At 37.2% G+C, this 19,205-nt stretch overlaps 1 protein-coding gene across 4 annotated transcripts in view; it reads left to right on the forward strand.

Moving 5' to 3' along the window:
• KIF2A (kinesin family member 2A) overlaps positions 1–19,205 on the forward strand; it is a 56,475-nt gene that overhangs the window by 36,378 nt on the left and 892 nt on the right. For 2 of the 4 annotated variants that reach the window (XM_076362236.1, XM_076362237.1), the window contains exons 10-20: positions 5–95; positions 239–302; positions 774–865; positions 1,108–1,250; positions 1,989–2,193; positions 5,562–5,672; positions 10,223–10,290; positions 12,033–12,146; positions 13,284–13,434; positions 15,070–15,171; positions 17,403–17,538. In XM_076362236.1, the coding sequence (XP_076218351.1) occupies positions 5–95; positions 239–302; positions 774–865; positions 1,108–1,250; positions 1,989–2,193; positions 5,562–5,672; positions 10,223–10,290; positions 12,033–12,146; positions 13,284–13,434; positions 15,070–15,171; positions 17,403–17,538 (1,277 nt within the window). The remainder of the gene's footprint in view (positions 1–4; positions 96–238; positions 303–773; positions 866–1,107; positions 1,251–1,988; positions 2,194–5,561; positions 5,673–10,222; positions 10,291–12,032; positions 12,147–13,283; positions 13,435–15,069; positions 15,172–17,402; positions 17,539–19,205) is intronic. The other 2 variants (XM_076362239.1, XM_076362240.1) reach the window with 1 other exon arrangement.

The following is a 19,205-nucleotide window of genomic DNA, read 5'->3' on the forward strand; positions in this document are numbered from 1 at the left end:
TAAGGTTTACAGCTCGACCATTAGTGGAGACCATATTTGAAAGGGGAATGGCCACTTGTTTTGCATATGGGCAAACAGGCAGTGGAAAAACCCATGTAAGTATTTCTTCTACATGTCAGCAATACACTTCTTTTTATGTACGATACACTTAGATAAATTCTAATAAGTAACAAATTCATAAGTTAGAGTTCTGTGATCTTTATAGTGTATTTTTGTCTTGTCTTTTTTTTTAATTTAGACTATGGGTGGTGACTTTTCAGGAAAGAACCAAGATTGTTCTAAAGGAATATATGCACTTGCAGGTGAGACTTTATTGGTCTGTTGGCTTTTTGCAAATTAGTTGAGATCAATAAATTTTCTACTCCCTGTTGTACAAACATAAGTGTCTACATATTTCGCATTACAGTGGAGCTTTGGTAACATCAAAAGTAGTTCTAGATGTATATTCTTTACACAGTAAAGTAATGTATATGTGTATATATATTGTATCTATATGTACATATATGTACATATCTATATGTATATATAGATTACTTCAAAAAATGTAATAAATATAATGGATGATTAATTAAGTTTATAATTTTGGGGTCTTCTGCATCTTCCGATGTAATGTGGCAGTTAAAACTGCAGTGTTTCAGACTTGGTTGACTGACTATTGCTTATACTTGCAAAATATGAGAGATGCTGTAAAATAGACTGTTATGCATTAATGAGTCTTCACTAAATGAAAATACATAACGAGATTTCTTTTTATTCTGGAAATGTATTCACAGCTCGAGATGTCTTTTTAATGCTAAAGAAGCCAAACTATAAGAAGTTAGAACTTCAAGTATATGCAACATTTTTTGAGATCTACAGTGGTAAGGTAGGTACCTGATCTTTCTCTGAGGAAAGGGGAATTTCTCTTGCACAAACAAGATTTTGAGCTTGTCACATAAAAGATTTTTTTCTTTTTTGTACTGAAAGCTTTCTTTCAAATAATTCTTTACACTTCCCTTCCAATCATGTTTTTCCATGGAATGCTTTGCATATTTTGGTACGGGATTTGAAATAAAAATGTGTTTTCAAGCTCCTCTTTAACTGTTCTGTTTTCCCCCCCTCCCTAAGGTTTTTGACTTGTTGAACAGGAAGACAAAATTAAGAGTGTTAGAAGATGGTAAACAGCAAGTCCAGGTGGTGGGATTACAGGAACGGGAAGTCAAATGTGTTGAAGATGTTCTTAAGCTTATTGAAATAGGCAACAGCTGCAGGTATCTCCCATAGCTTCCGCCAGTTCTTCATTGTACAGTAAAGAATCGGAACAAGATTCTTTTGGGGTCTCTTCATAGTGATGGCTTTTAAATGTGCAGTGCGGTTTTTGATGATGTTGGCTGCAAGTAAGGAATCTGCCTACCTTTTGAATAAAGATATTTAGATTTTCTCTGTCTCCTAGAGAGAAATAAGAACTGATTTTTCTGCAGGATGTGAACTGCATGCATTATGTAACCAGCTTACTGACTTAAATTCACATCTTTTATAATCTGGAATACTGCCAGATTCTTCAGTTCTAAAAGGCCTTGATATGTAGTGACAGAGGTTAAGCATAAAAGTTTGGGTTTTTTTAAGAATCCAGCTTCATTGTTTTTAAAATTAGCCTTGTGCATAGACTGCTGCCTGATAAGATAAAAATACCATCAGCATTTTACATGTAAGCTCTTTGATAATCTGAAATCTTTGAAGATCTGATTATTCTTGCTTTTAAAAGGGGGGTAAAATGTTACTGATCTTCCATTTCTGTTTGCAGAGATGGAAAAAGAGGTATAATTGTACTATGTACATCCAATTATTGGGGTGGTATCTCTAGTGTCCACATGAACTTTAGACATGCTGTCAACACATGTAAGAAAATACAGAACTCTGCCCTGAAAAAACTACTGAGGTTAGTGTGTTTAACACGTATGGTCCTTCGCCTGTTCATATGTCCTTCCCTTCTCTCCTTTTGTTTAAAGGACATCTGGCCAGACATCTGCAAATGCACACTCATCTCGAAGCCATGCAGTGTTTCAGATTATTCTCAGAAGGAAAGGGAAATTGCATGGTAAATTTTCTCTGATTGATTTGGCTGGCAATGAAAGAGGAGCAGATACTTCCAGTGCAGATAGGCAGACGCGACTGGAAGGCGCGGAAATTAACAAGAGCCTTTTAGCACTCAAGGTAACTGAAATGTTTCCATTGCCTTTGAGTAGGTGGAAGCCTTCTACATGTAAAAGCAATGACTATTAAAACCAGTGTTTTTGCAGGCTTTGCTTGTCTACATTGTCTGCTGGTGTGACAGGTAAAATAATGTATTGATTTTTCCTCTAAATGCCTGAAGGAACACTTGGTAATTACCAAGTAGAAACATTGCAGAAACATTGTGCTATCAATGTGCATGTAGTTTAAAAAAAAAAAAACCCTCAACAAAAGATCCCCAGTGGTTGAATTTGAAGACTTTTTTGATATATATCTAAAATGGGAGGGCAGATGAATTACTTTGGTACTCAAAGTCTGAAATACTAACTGGAAATACTCTCACTAATCTCAGTATTTATGCCTTTTTTCTTAAAAAAAAAAAAAAGTTACCTTTATGACATATTTATTTACTGCTGCTTATTAATTCATTAAAGCAACACAACAGCAACATATCCAGAAAGAACTAACAAATAGATTAAAATAACCCTTGAAAGTTGGAATCCATTTTTGACTACTGTTCTTTATAGCAAATTGTCTGATACAGTCACTTTACAGTTTTTTACACATTAATCCAGGGCACATCAAGAGAGCTAAGAAGTATTATTTAAATATTCATATGCCTTTTTTTTGTTTGTTTTATAATGCTCAAAAGAGGTTCTGTCTAAATAGGGAAAGTAATTTTTTGGTCTCAACTCAGGAAACAGTAGTTCTGAATGTCTCAGAACTTATCTCTGTTTTTGGTTAGTTTTGCTTAGGTTTACTACTGTCAGCACCAGCACTGTGGTTTTATATAAAGAATCTGAACCCAAAAATCACTGTGCTTACTTTTTCATCCCCAGTATAAAATTGGGAGAACACTTGTATCTGACTCGAAGCAGATCTCACAAAACACCACAAAACTGTAACATGTAATGTGTCATTACAAAATTGTGTTGCATGTTGAAAAATTGGAAGCAGTGGTTCCAAAACTGTGGCCTGTTTTGATTTATTATCAAAGTAAACAATGCAAGCAACATTGTGTTGTTGTTATCACTTGTTTCCAAATGTAATTGAATGAAGCTGGTTTGGTTTTAGATTGTGGGTTTTTTTCCAGTTTACGTGTTGATTTTGTACTGGCTAGTGCCTTCAGTGCAATACCCATACAGCATACTTAGTTCATTTTCATACAACTTGTCTTTTTAGTTATAGTGAAAGGTTCTGCTGCTGCTGTACTAGTGTGATCTAAATTACATGGGGAAGGGGAAATAAAAATAAGTGGAGGTCTTGCAGATGTCTAAATAGCAGTACAAGAAGATATGTTTCTTAATGATATGTTAGTTTTCCATTTTTCATCTATCCCCAAAAACATTACACAGCTTTTTCCATTTGTATTCAAGACCCTTGAAGTTACTGTGAAGTTTGAATTAAACTAGTGTGTTCTGAGGAGTGGATTTTGGTGCTAATCCAAGATTTGCTATTTGCATCTGCATATCAGTCTTGTCTTAACCTGTTCAGATTTTTGGTACAGGAAGTTATTTCTGTAATGTCTCTACATGGAAGTAGTGTTGTCGTTTTGTTACCTGGTTTTCTGAGCTGTGATGAAAAGCAAAAGTAGTTAAAAACTCCATTAATTTAGAAGCTGGCAGTGTCCTCCTATAATCCTTTTACTAATAAGAGATAATCCAATTTTAATTTTTCAGGAGTAAGCAAACTAAAAATCATTATAGTAAATTAAAATATCTTAATTAAACTTCTTGGTTGCCATATCAGTAATTCAACATACACATTCGTTACTGTTTTTAGTTTGTAATGTCACTTGTTGAAAATCTGTTGCCCCTCTTCCTGTCTAATCTGCTTTTCTCCTTATGTAAGTGTAGTATTAATGTACAAATTCAAAAAATTCAAGGAATGCACTGCCTTGCTCACCTATAAGTTATTGAGTCCTTTTTAGCATTTGCATGTGAAATTCACATTCAACAAGCTTCAGTCTTTCTGTTTATCTGAGCTGTGTCCATTCTATAAAATTCAGCTGGTGAGTGTTTTAAATAATCACTTTAGTTAAAGGCAACTTGCCCTTGTGTTTGTTCTGTTCTGTATCATGGCAGTTTTATTCTGAGCCCGTTTTTAGTTCTGTTTTATGCTGTTTGATAGTTGCAATGCTTTCTTGGATTATCATCCCACAGTTTCTAGCCTGGCTTTTGGAAGAAGCTGTTTCTAGGAAATTTCAAAAGGCCACAAGGATATGACTGCAGCTGGAGGATTAGCTATCCATGTAGAACTATCCATGTAACACAAAAGCCATTCCATCTGTTAGTGCTGCTAAAAGCAAAGCTGTAATTTGAAAAGCTTTTGAAGTATGGTTGTTTGAAGAAGTTCTGTGTGTGGACGTGTTAAAACTGTACCAAGGAAGCCATGCATCTGAAGAGATGCCTGTACAGAAAGTATTAAAGCAAAGGCAGAAACTGGAATTAATGATCAAAATATGACGATGACAACACCACCACAGAAATCTAGATTTAAACTTTCTTTGTGTAAGAAGTAATTTATTAACTGATGTTAGAACTCTGAGTGGGCAGAAGTGATGTTTAGATTAGTGCGATCTTGGTTTGCACTGTTGTACTTAGTTGCTGCTGTAACTTCTATAGTAATTTCATAGTATTTACATCTGTACAGTATTTCTCACGGAAATCTCCAACCAATTGCAAATACTAGTTTAGCCCCATACCCTTGTGAGTAAAAGAGGAGACCTTATGCCTGTTTTTTCACATGAAGAATATTTTAAAACAGGAATAGACTTACATTTTCAAGTGTCTTCCAATATTGAGTACATCAATAGAGAGCTATGCTTACTAGGTTTGTGATCTGTGGAAGCTTTCAGAAAGTTTGTTTTCTTCTGAACTGTAAAGAAAGTTAGTGGTAGAGCCAGAATCAAAGCTACTGCTTTTAATTGATAGAGTTAAGACATGTCCCTGTCCACACTGCTTCTGCTGGCGGAGGTTGTAAATCATTCAGGCTTTTGCAGCTGATAATCGGGAATAATTGTTAGTCTGGACATTTAACATCAACATTGATTTTTTGGGTTGGTTTTTGTTGTTGTTGTTGTTATATAACAATAGTTGTAAATGTTTTGGATGAGATTCAGAACGTTTTTAGGCTCATAAGTCCTTTTTAAGTTCCTGCCTCTCTACTGAACTTAATGAGAGGTAAAAGCCTAACACTTCTTGAATCCAAGCTTTAATGGTAAATTTTAATGATATTTTAGGGGACAGCAACATAACTAAGGCATGTATTTTCTGATTTTGAATTGCATTTGTATTATATTTATTCAACCCATCTTAAAGAAAAATGCATAAACCTGTTTGTTCTTTCAGGAGTGCATTAGAGCCTTAGGCCGAAATAAACCTCATACACCCTTCAGAGCAAGTAAACTTACTCAGGTGCTAAGAGATTCATTCATAGGAGAAAACTCCCGTACCTGTATGGTAAGTTGGTTTGGTTAACTGTTCTAACAATTGCAAAGAGAAAAGATGCTGGGAATTTAGGCTTTTATGTTTAAAATTGGTCACTTGCTACTGGCAATGTGCTGGACTTAAGTTTATCCACTAACTGACACTATATGTGGAGTGAGACTTTCAGCAGAGACATTTCAGATAACTTGCTCCCTTCTCACTTTTTATTGGCCTTTCTTATGGCTTGTTCTAGTTTTGTAGCTATGCACCTAGCTAGAAACACTTATAGCTTGAGAAGTTTGGTTTTTTGTTTGTTTATTTTTAATAATGTCTTAATTATGTGAGAGTATTGTTTGTTGACTCAATTTTGGAAAAGGTGGTGTAGGCTGGAAGTACAGTGGTGAGTTACGATTTTTAAATGACAGACAAATATAAAGTTGGTATCAAAGGCATCAGAATATGCTCTAGGCTGTTGAGGGGGGAAGTAGTTTGGATAGATGGGATGAATAGTTGTGTATTGTATAAATGTGCATTTGCATCAGTCTGAAAACCAGAATTATTCTGTCAGATGGTGGAAAGGACAGATAAAAGCACTGATGCCCAGTCATTTTATTTGTGCATCCTTAACATTTCTATTTATGGAAATGCAAACTCTCCACAGTGGACACGGATTGCTAGGCTTGTTTGTGTTCGTTACTTTTGACATTCTCCTTGGAATTAATTAGTCTAGAGGCCAGAGAATTCTGCAGACCACAACATGAAAACCATGGTGTTAGGGCGTCTTCCCTTTAGCTATTAGGTATGGTTCTAATTTGAAAATAGTGGTAAAATAGCATTTTTTATTAATCTTTTTTTCTCCTTCAGTTTTCTGATGAAAGGACAGGATTGTTTTCTTTCCACTGAGACATAACTTCATAAATCCTATGCAGGATCAGAAAGCTAAACTGTGCATCTGTAGCTAGTGTTATCCACACTGCTGAAGAAGGTTTGGAAAGTTAGCCTGTTGGAAATTACTCTCTGTACCTAGAATAATTAACATTTGTGAATATTTCATGAAGTTCTCACCATCACTCTTACCTCCTTAAAGTCCTAACAAGTTGTCTTTGTTCTGGTGAAGCTTTTCTATTTAATTATTACTCTTATCATAGAGTTGTCGTAACATTTTTTACCATTTAAATGTGTGAAAATGCTGGTTTTAGTGTTTGTTCACATGTAATTTTTACCAAGAATTTCATCAGCAAAGTTTTTTCTTGAGATACTGATATGGGAAGAAGAACACTTGGGTGATGGTGGCTTATTCTGAATTATAGTTGAAAGGAAGTAGGGAAAGAAAAGAAACCTACAGTGCATCTTTACGGTTGTTTGAATTGAGCTGTCGCATTTGCAGCACTTGTTCCTGCAATAACTGAAGAATAAAGCTGCCTCTCTAGAGATCTGACAGGTTTCTGAACAGCATGTATTGAATTGAGGGAGGTGTAGGAGACACCTTAGCCTGGAATTACTCCCAGTCTTCTCCAGTTCCCTGGAAAGAGGAGAGGAGATTTGCACTCCAGTGGCCAAGTGGTGGGAATAGTGGATAATGATCATCAGCTTTACCCCTCTTCTGGGTCTTCCTTTGCCTCTTTTATAAAGAAAATTTATTCAGCCTTCCTGTGTGGTATTTACAGTTGGCTCCTTGGCAGGGTGCGCCCGGTTTGTAAGCATGTTCATGTGTAGATTTTTATCATACACTGGCAAAATTTTACTGATGAGATTTACAGGAAAAGAAAAGGGCAAGTCATTATGGTTTGTGATAGCTAAAGTTGAACAATATTTTATTAAACTAAAAGAGTAGTTATCCTGGAGGTGTGCTGACTGCTGGTTTGCAACAGAGCCATGTAATTAACCGTGGTGCTTCAAACTTCTAAAAATGATTGCAAAAATAGTTTAATAATGAGTAGTTTCCTTTCATGTTTCTACAGTAGACTGTATAGATCACTGCTATGTTCTCTAGAAGTGCTACTTTATGTGAAGTAAATTAAAGCATAAAAGAACCTTTTAGTTACAACTGTTATAACTGTCACAAGGTAACATGTAGATCATGATAGTATTTCTTCCAAAATATTTTAGCCTGCTACAGGCAAAATAAATTAATGAGTTCGCAACATAGAAATATTATTCAATTGGAAAACATTATTTATTGAACGTGTAAGACCTCTTTTAAGATGCTGTTTTTGCTTGTCAGTGAAGAGGCATTTATTGTCAAGGGATTCCTCAACAAGACAAAGATTTGATCCAGTGTTCTAATGTGGTGTTAGAGAGCAAGACATTTTGCGAATATGTGGTGCTTTTCATTATGGAATGCATATAAAATGATGTAGTAAAAGCTTGTGATTTTAACCTTCTAAGAGATTCTTGAAATGTCCTAGTATAAAATACCTGCTGGGCCTTTTCCGCTTGCTTTCTGACATACTAATCTGTAAGTGGGATATTTGAGTCACATTTGTTTGGTAATTTCTACACTTCATTTTTATTTGACTTTTCCTTTTATTGTTTATGGACTTCCTGTTGCAATTTTAAAAGTTACGTTTTAGGGATAGAGCATTCTCTTCTGTATATAAGGTTAAACTATGGTTTGGAAACTTCCCTTTTTTTAAATTTCAGAAAAATATTTTGAAAATAACTTTATAACGTGGACAGTTATGGCTAGGATCTGCTTCATTCTAAAGAAATCCAGAAACATACAGTCGGCATAAATAGGTTGTTTTGAACTTTATTAGTCATTGCAAATTTTGAAACTATTTAAGGACCATTTAAAGTTGTTTTTGAAGAACTACATAGTAGGATAACGTATCATCATTTGAAATTTGCAAGGTAGCTACATAGAATAGTCTCATTTTTTAACCAGTGCTATATCCTTGACGTGCTGCATCCTTGATGTGCTGCAGTCATAGCTGAAGTGCCAGACCCTTCAGCCCTCCAGGGTGGGAGTAGGAACACGCAGACTTCAGTGTCCCAAAAGGGCCATTGATCCCACTGTGAAGGCTTATAAGCAATGTAGACGCATTTGAAATGGGAAGAATGGTAATTACGGGTCTTAAAGATATTCCTGTCCATAAATAGTGCAGCTTTTTCCATCGTCATTTGAAATTACGAATGAGGAAGCGAGCAACAGAGAGGTCGGAGTCCTCCTGTCCTGCCTGGGCTGGGCTTGTGGGGCATGAGGACATGTGATGTAGTGGACATTTGTATTCAACAGACTGTCGCTTGTGCATGGGTTCTTGTGGCCTGGAGTATCCACACAGCTGACGGCACCTACAGTAGCACTTCCCTGTAGCAGCTGTACCTTATACACTTCCAAAACGTTGGAGCAGTCCCCTGGTGTTACGGTAGTGGTGCACTCTGAAAATGTAACTGATGGAAGAGATGCACGCACCGTTCATGTTAAATGAGTTTGGAAGGATTTTAGGAACTTGTAGGTTTTTTTTAATTAGCACCCAGAACACTTTATAAAGATACATGCAATCATACGATCTTTTTAAATCTACACTTGTTGTTTACATTAGTAACTGATGTGTACCAGTATTAGAGGTTTAAACTTAAGTCTGTATGGTAGCAGGCTCTTTAGACTTTCTAATCCCCTCCCACCACATATTTTTCCTTTCTCCCCAGTAGGAGAAATTCCTCTCAGGATGACTACCTGTGCTTTTGTACGGTAATGTCAGCAGCAGGATGAAAGAGAAGACCAGGATTATCTAATCTTCATCAGTTTCAGTCTCCTGATGCTGTGCTACCACAAAAAATGTTAGCGTGTAGGATCGTAGAGGTGTTTGTCCTGGGTAGTGCCTTTATGGCTCTCCTGAAAGGAGCATGGATGAAAAAATTGGACTACTGAGAGAAGCTAGGACAAATAATGATGCCACTGTTGCCTGATCACAGTTATTATTTTTGCTGAGTGCTGAAAAGAAGGTGAGATCTTCAGGGTATTTTGTTTAACTGGAAAAGGAAAGACTTACAGATTCCAGATACGTTTGATAATAAGTTAGCTATCAAGTATTATTTACAGATAACTTCTGAGAAAAAAAATAATCTTTACTTACAAAAATAGTTAAACACATGCTTATCCTTAAGATTATCAAGTACGGTTTTGGACTGTGGCCAAAATAGATCTCCCAAATCAGTATACAGTCTGCTTGAATGGAGCCTACAAAGATATATTAAAAAAATAATCTGGTAATTGTTTACAGGATATATTAGACTTACTTTCTACTGAGTTTCATATTTCCTTTTTTGAGAAGTCTTTGTTTTTTCAGTTAGAGTTTTGCATTTACATATTATGTTACCAAGACAGTGAGATGCGGGAAATTGACTGAAATTTTACGAATTCTTAATGTTCCAGGTATGGTTAAAAAAATTAAATTGAAGCTTTGGCTTGACATCTCTCTCCTTGAAATGTCATTGTGTAAGGACAGCTGTACATAGTAGACAGTTTTTGTAGAAGATCTCAAATGAAACTGGAGATTAAAAAAATAAAGTTAATTTGAATTAATCTACCCTTTCATCTGTACGAAGTGATTTATTAACGTGTGGCTTGTTTTCTCCAGATCGCTACAATTTCACCAGGGATGGCATCATGTGAAAACACTCTAAATACGTTGAGATATGCAAATAGGTATGGAAAATGTTATTGCTTATAGCTGTACCGGCTGTTGACCGCTAACACTTGGAATGCTGTTGTTCGATGATGTATAATTATTTTAGCTACTTGAATAATTTTATCGTACTTGCATTTCTTAATAAGTTTAAAACCAGATTACCGATCCAGGCTCACATTTAATTTAAATTGTCACTTTTTACAACCATTACAATATAATCAATAGAAACTACATTTAAGCCATTATCCAGAGATGGATAATGTGGATTGCAAGGAATGTGGGAGATGCCCCTCTTAGTTTTGGCCCTGCTCTGGAGGCACCATGTCTCGCATTAGGGGTAGTCAGTATTCATGGTGATTCCCTGGGGTGTTAGCTGAAATACCTTTCTGCAATGTGGGGTTTTTTTCATCCCCTTGGTGGAATTGCATGCAGTTGCCAGTCTGTTTCATACATATATATGAAATTTTATACTTCCCAACTTCAGGCAAATATCTGAGACCCCCTAAGTAAAGAGTCAGTTAATCCAACGGTTTATATATATAATATCTCTCTCTCTCTCTCTCTCTAATCAGTGTAGAGAAATTAGCACCTCCAGAGGCTGATGCAGCACCTCTGAGGCCTGTACTACTCTCTGAAAGTGTTTGTCTCTCTTCAGAGAGTGTGAAAGGTGCCTTCCCCTGCTGCAGTTCTCCTCCGTTTAGCGTCTGTGGAGATGGAGTGATCAGGTCCTGCGTGTCCTTGCAGTCAGACCTGTGACCTAGAGACCCCCCCATGCTTTACTGCAAAGAACAAAGGAGGCAAACAGCCTCTCGGCCATCAGAAACCCAGGTTTGGCCTGCTTGCCCCCGTGAAGGGTAGGGCAGAACCACGTCTCCTCCTGCTTGGCTGGGCACCCTGGCCAGTCGCTAATTGGACACAAAGGGCTGCTAGGAAAGCTTACCGCCCGCTCCTCTCGATATCCGAGTGTCTCTGTGTCTGGATCAAGGGAGCTAGCAGCAAATCTGCCTGGCTTGGACCAGTCTGCGTGGTCTCCTTCCTGGTGAGAAGGAGGCATCTGCTCCCCTGCTTACAGCAACGTAACGAAGGATCTTGCACATTCATCAAGACTTGTTGGATCTTTTACCCCTTACAGAATACGCATTGCTGAAGTGACTCCAGAAAAAGACACTGCAAAACTAATTAAACGCCTATTTCTAGTATACTAAATAGTTGCGCTGAAACTGTTTCTTCCCCTTGGTGTTAAATTTGTATGTTGTTATGGAGTAGAATCCTGTCACTGTAAAGTTGCTTCATGTATTTTGTGTAGTATTTTAGTTTTTTCTAGCAATATATCATTTTCATAGTACAATTAGTTTTTAGGTGCTGGACACCAGTGTATGTGCAGTGTAAGACAGGGGGCAGAATAGAATTTAAAGTTTTGTAGCTGTAGTGGTTTGATATTTTAAAAGGAGCCGTTTAGTGGAATGTTGAATGTAGAGCAAATTTTATTAACTGCACGAACTGAAATCTGGAATTACTCTTCTGAAAACACTGCTATTATCGTCCCTTGCAAATTAGCAGCACTGGTTTTGTTCAGTTTTGTTAGTGATCTGTAACTCTGTTTGCAGAAGGTTTCAATATGTTGGCACACTTGTATTTTAATATAAAAATAATTTTATAGTTAAACTATTAAAGAAGTATGCTAAACAAAGAGTTGTCATTTTAACTGTGTTTATAAGAACATTTTCTTTTAATTTGCTGCTGTATTTTGCTGCTGCAGAGTAAAGGAATTTGGAATTAGTCCTTCGGACATTCCCTTCTCACAGGGTAGTGGCAGTCGCTCTGATCTCTCTCCTTCCTATGAGTATGACGACTTTTCTCCTTCAGTCACCAGGTCTACTTCATTCTATACATGGAATCTTTATTTTTAAGTTTTCTTTTTGGCTATGTAATTTTACAGACCAACCTTTCATTAGTCCCCTTGCCTTGAGTCACACATACTTTGTTTTTATTTTGTTTGGCAGGTGATGGTTCTGCATGATCTGCAATCATCTTCCCAGTATTTTGTTCACCCTCCTTAAACATCCACACTCTGTATCCAGGCTTGCTAGTTTCCTTCATACATATTTTCAAAAATGGTGATGTCACCTTTGTACATTTAGTGTACCAAATCTGACAAGTTTGTGTTTAGAATAATCTGAATATCTCTAATTAAAAAAGAAAACAATTTTCATACATACCTATTTTAAAAACTTTTCATTGCTCTGAAGATGAATGACAAATAGTTTCCATTGTAGTAAATAAGTGCTACTTGAAAAAACATTTTTCCCTTTAAAAAAATGAAGAATATGTTCTAAAACTTGCTATACTTGTAGACTTTCATGTGTCTGTTTCATAAACTTGCTTTTAAATGGGCTTTTTTCTTTGACAGAATCATTATCAATCTTTTAAACTATTTTCATGCTGCAAGAGACTAACATTTTAATATGATATTTTCACCTTTGAAATTATCTTAATTAAAGGATCTGTTCATTCTCTGAGATACTTGGTTGCAAATTATTATTTTCTTCAGAATTCTTCGTGGATTTGTTATAACAGCTAGTGGGGTGCTGGTTGACTAACTTTTTTTAAAGCACAATTGTGTGCACAGAAAAAGATAGATAGTCAGGTTTAGGATGCTGAATGAACTTTTCTTTCAAATATTACTCATTGTTAAGGAGTAAATATTGAGGGTTTGGAGATTTTTGCCCTCTTAACCGTTAATGAGTAGCAAGATTTCAATCAGAAAATGCCTCTTGCTAGAAGATGGACTGTAATCCACCTGCAAGTAGTTGAAATTCAATGGTCCATGCTTTTTAGGGGTTGGACTAACATCTTTTTGTCACTGAAAGTACATTAAATTTGTGAAGCTGACATCATCATCCTTATTAAATGAATTAATTGCGCTTAAACCCATAGAGCTTTATTTTTGGTTGTGACTCTTCTGCACAGGAAGTTACTAATTCACAGATGAAACATTTTCTGCTCATAGGGTGAAGGAGCTGACGGTCGATCCTAGTGCCGCAGGAGATATCCGTCCCATTATACACCACACTCCCAATCAGATCGATGACTTGGAAACACAGTGGGGTGTAGGGAGCTCTCCTCAGAGGGATGATCTCAAACTGCTTTGTGAACAAAACGTGAGTGGTTTACAGCATTACATGGAAATAGATGATGATTAATACAGTGGTAGAACAAATCCAGAGTAATGTGTATTTATAGCCTGTTAGCAAGATCATTAAGTAACTACAGCATGCCTCTTCACCTTTTCACTTTATGGTGCTATGTTCATTCCCATGCAAAAAAACCCCAAAACAAAAACGTTTCTTGAAGGCTGAGAGGGGAATGTTTTACTTTTCTTTATCTTCCTTGCTGATTAGGGCTTTTAATGTCTAGTCAGGGTCCACTCTAGGCTCTGGCGTTCTTTAGTGTGCATTCTTCTAGCATAGCTTCCTATTTTTTTAGGCAATTAGAAGTATCTTGGGACACTCATCTGTTTTATTTAACACTCTTGTGTTTTTGAGCATTATTTTCCCTGCATGCCACACGCATTTCAAGTGAGTTTGCCTTTCTCTGCATTTAGAAATCTGACTACCCATCATTCCTCCTCCCGACATCCTGATTTTCATGGGGTAAAACCCCAGTGCACTGTTTCAGAGAGAGCCCCGTCATGTTCCCAACATGTCTCCCTGGGCTGCAGGAGTGGGGAGCTGAGAGGCATCTTCTAAAGGGCATTTTCCCCTCATTACTGATTATCAGCTCTAGTCCTCGTTCCTGAAATGTTAAACAGGGATTGAAACTCGATTTGTGAAAATGCTGATGAAAGATAGAAAAGAAAAATCCTTACTATGAATGTATTTTTCGCAAGAGGCTCTGCCTTCTCAGATACCTCTTCATGGCATCTGCTGTATTTCTCTTTTTAGTAACTGGCTCTTCTTCCAGGACTATTTTCTAAGAATATGCTAGTGATTCCTAAAGCTTGCCACTGGACAGTCCTTCCAGCCTGATATCCTTTCACATCATACTTTTTCATTGTTTATGTGGAACTAAATTAAGCTTTACAATATGTTTTAAAAAAGATTTCAAAGGCATTGTATAAGGAACTATACTGTCTTGCTAAAACATTAATTAGTCTACCTAGCGCTTTCCCCTTTGTTAACTATTCATTTCTAAAGAAGCCCTGTTTGCTCCAGTTTGTAAATCCATGTTGTGCATTCTTCTAATGTATTAATCACTATGTACGTTTTAGATTTCTCACTTTACATTCATTCCTCTTTTTTTTCCAAAGGATTAATTTAATTTTGATTTCCTGAAATGTATTGAATGTAATTGCTGTTCTCTTTTTTTGAAAATTGTTGTCTGACAGTTGCGATATGCATAACAAAAAGCCCTGACAGAAAACCAGAGTTTTCTGTAGGCCTTAAAACCTACTAGAAATTAGCATTCTTCCCTTGTGACTTCCTCTTCCCACTACTTTAACTTGTTTTTTTAGTGTGGAATATTCCATACTGGAATGTTTTCCAGTATTCACTAGGATTAGTGGCTGGAAATTTTTAGTGAATATGAATTAAATTTAACTCTGTGAACATTTTGAATTTATTGCCCTCTCTGCTCATTTCTGGATATTTTCTTGTTAGAAGTACTAAATTCTATTTTTGACAGGTTCTGCCTTCTGCATATTTCGTTTTGTGTTCTGTGACGAGATGGATCACATTCAATATATTTCCTGTAGCCACAGTTCTTTCCAGACTAACAAGCTTAACTATTGTTTTTAGGAAGAGGAAGTTTCTCCACAGTTGTTTACTTTCCATGAAGCTGTGTCACAAATGGTAGAAATGGAAGAGCAAGTAGTAGAAGACCACAGGGCTGTCTTCCAGGTAAAAGATGGAGCTCTACTTTGTTTTATCCTAATACAGGAATTCAGGTTTTTGCAATGAAACTGCATACTCTTGAAGATGTAGGATATCATCTGGTCATTCCGTGGCTGTCAGAGATTTCTAAATTGTTTTATTATGCTAAGCCCACTGTAGCAAAAAAAGAGGGACAGACTCCATAACCACTAATCTTTGTTCCCCTAATGAGAGAGAAGCATATTTCTACATCATCCCAGAAATTTAGTAAAATTTTCCTTTTCTTCTCAACAAACATTCCTAAACAGACTGTGTTTGTCATAAGAAAGTTGCTGTTTTCTTTTTACTATTTTTACTATTCACTATATCTTCTGTTGTGGTCCTTTTCCAGCATTAGTGACTGTGGTTTTTTTTTTAGTTGCAGGGAGTTAATTCAGATTGGTCTTGAAATTTTCAATTTCACTGTCTAACCTATGCCAGTATTCCTATGCCAGAGCTGGCAATTAATAGTAACGTCTCTATCAGCACCATTTCTGTTTGGTCATCTCCCTCTAAGATGCTGCAGTACTCCCTCCAAGTAGCTCATCTGAGTATCCTTTTGTGACATCTCCCTCTGAGATACTGAGATCCAGAAGAGACACATCTCTAACTGCCTCTCTCTTTTTACAGAGACATAAAGGTTTCCACTTGCTATTAGTCAGGGTCTTTGGAAGGAATACTACCCATGCAGTGTAATGCTGGTCAGCGCCACGGAGTCTTTAACATTCACAAAATAAATTGTAGTAATAAGTATGAGTTACTAGTTTTCAGAAGGAAATGTGAGTTGATTCTGTTCATAACCTTACGAGTCTTCAGGCAGGCTGTCCGTTTGGCACGTCTGCTGCAAGAGAACAGCAGAGCATTAAACCTGTAGGGAATACACACATCTCCTCAGTTTAGGTATCTAACTTAGTGGAACATTGATGTGTGTTCATAATACGGTAGGATGCTAAACAACACATTTTACAACAGATGTAGAGGTTTAGTTATTATGAAACACTAACCCTGAAGTAAAACATGCGGAAGTGTGAAAGTTATATGCCGTATGCCGTAGCTGTGTCCTAACGCTTGCGACTTCTGGAGAGACAAGCTGCATTAGTGTAAGATGTTACTACCTCTGTGTGTCCATCTGGCCTTCTGCTGGAGATTACTGCTCCTCCCAGCTGTCACTGGAAGGAAATGTGTCCGAGCCTCAGCTCCCTTCGTTCACAGCATGGATTGTTAGTTTATGCTGTGGGTGGAGGTGGTCTGCACCAATACGAAATCTACCAGCTGTACCAGGCAGAAGTTGTCTTCTGTCAGCTTTCTCCTGGAAGCTGCCGATACAAAACATCCTTTCCTAACAAAAACATCTCAAATAGATCAACGGAATGAATCGTGCTCTAGAGGTGTTAGTCTTCCTTTGTGTCTTGGATGTACGAGTTTACATTAGATGAGATGAATTCTATCCCAATGTGAGCTCCATCTGTCCTGAAAGCCAAAAAACATACACGGGGTTTGGACTATGCTTTCGATATTACTTGGGCTACTGAGCACAGAGGGAAAGAATTTTAGTATTTCAGGCCCAGCATGCCTAGAACTGTCAGCTGCTTTCTTTTTTTAAATCAAAGCATTTCCAATGGGATCAGTTCTCCTGATCACAGCTTTGCATGGTTCTGTAAGCTTTAAGCTCCTGGTTGCATTCTTCTTTGCTGCAAGACTTTTTTTTTCCTCTCTTTTGGTAATAGAGTGCAAAGATGTCTAAGAGCTGGTTTAACCAACCTTTACTCTACTCTTATCTATCTGGGGAGTTCGCTCATGCAATAGTGAGCTTAAAATAGTGAGTGGCAACCGGCCCATACTTAAAATTAAAGCCTGACTTTGAAGTTTGATACCTGCCTAAGGGGACATAACCATGACATAAAGTTCTGTTCTCCAAGTTTCTTAGCTTTACAACCACCTAATGTTCTGAATTTGAAGAGAACTGGGGTAGCTGGTATGACCACTGGAATTAAGAAACAATGTAGAAAACACACAGTTTTGCTGAATTAGGAACAAGGTTTCAATTTTGCTGCATTCGGAATAAGGTTTCATTTTACGATTGAAATCTGTTATATTGAGGTGACTAGACAGTAAAAGTGTGGTCATCTTGCAAAAAGGTCTAATTCATCTCTTTGTCTTGAAACTTGTCTTGAAACTTTGCTAATGTATTTAGTTGGGTTTTTTTAACTTTTATCTAGGAATCTATTAGATGGCTGGAAGATGAAAAAGCTCTTCTCGAGATGACAGAAGAAGTAGACTATGATGTGGATTCTTACGCTACCCAACTTGAAGCAATTCTAGAGCAAAAAATTGATATTCTGACCGAACTTAGAGGTAGATGGCTTTTAATCACTTTTGTGTGCATTATTAGCAATGTGTTTTCATATGCCATGGGGACTTGCAGTAATAATGAGGAGAAAAAAAAAGAGTGTGGTTATGTTTTAGGGTCTTTTTTCCCCTTATGCTGCCCTGCAATGTCCTGTGGAAGGAACATTTATTCTGTTGCCTAAGAGCGAGTTCACATCTGTGCTCAGTTCATCCTGGTTTAAAGGAAAAATCTCTGCTTTACCTCCAGGAAGTATAAACTCAGTCATGCAACTTTCCTTTTCTTTTCTTTTGTTCCGAAACAATAAAGGAAGGAAAAAGAAAATCCAAATGAACCGTATGAAAAAAGAAGGTAATGCAATGAGGAAAAAGTAGTAGGAACTCCCAGTTCCTGCTCTGTTGCATTCTGTTGTGTAGCAGGGAGCCTGCTGTCATTTTTAAGACTGTGCTTAAGAGTGGCATTGAGCTCTGAGTAGCTTGGTTCCTAGCTTACTTTTTTCTTCAGCAGCCTTTCTGTCTGAATTTTGTCAGCCTCTCTTTGTTGAAAAACAAACTGCAGATAATTCTTAGTGCCCAAAATTGACTCTTGCACTTGTCCTCTAAAGTCAGCTTGTCAGCTTGGTACCTCATTGACATGAATTTTTCATTTTAGTTTCTGTAACTATTTGGACTCCAGGAGACATGCTATACTGGTAAAAATTCAAGGGTGGGGCTGGGTGCTGAGGGGCGGGGGTGGGGTTTTGAGCAGTGTTAGAAAACTCCTTATGAGATAAAATCTTACTTTTTACTCAGTCTGAGTATCTGCTGTAAGTTAGAAGAATACATCAAGCACGTAAGATGTGGCCTGTTTGCCTTGTAAGCATGCATTGGCACCAGTATACTTTTAGCAAAGAATTGGAGGTACATTCGTTGGCTTTTTATGGACAGAAGACTATTTGAGACACCAGCAGTGAAAAAACACAGTTTAGGTGACTCCCTGTTCTTCGAAAACTTATTAGATACTGCTTTTGAAACAAGGTACTGGAGGTAAAGGCTATCTAAGAGATCCTTGCATCTTTACAGGCAGCATGACACATGTATAGCTTTACAGGAGGGATGAACTGTTAAGTCAAGAATTCTTTCTCCCAGTATCTTCCGTGTTCTGCTCGTGGCAGATAACGGTCACTGAATATTTCGGCTTTTATTCCTGACACTCCGGGACTGACATCTTTATGCTGTCATTTTGGTTTCCTTCTTCCCATTCTTGGGCATATTACTGGAGAATGGAGGGGGACAGGGACAGAAATAGGAAAGGTTGCCACACTTCCTTTCTCAGGTTTCTCCCATTCTTGTTATAGTTATGAAGAAACAAATGAATGATGCATTTATCTATTTATGGTGAATAACTTCCAAATTTAATCACAATGCTTTTCACATTCATAGAAAAACAGGGGGGAGTAGAATTTACTCTGCCGGTTTTAGAATGTACAGAAGTGACTGAATGTACCCTAAATACAATTTTGTATGCCTCTAAGGATGGCTTGGAAGCTGCTGGAAAGGAAAAGGATGTATGTAGTGTGTATCTCCCTATACTCTGAGTTAGAAGCAGAATTTAAGTGTGAACAGGTTACATGCTGGGAATGCAATTGTGCGGCTTCCAAACCTATCCTGCCTAGAGACAGGTAGCATCTAAGAAG

Source organism: Aptenodytes patagonicus, chromosome Z (assembly GCF_965638725.1).
Source record: "Aptenodytes patagonicus chromosome Z, bAptPat1.pri.cur, whole genome shotgun sequence".
Lineage (NCBI taxonomy): Eukaryota > Metazoa > Chordata > Aves > Sphenisciformes > Spheniscidae > Aptenodytes > Aptenodytes patagonicus.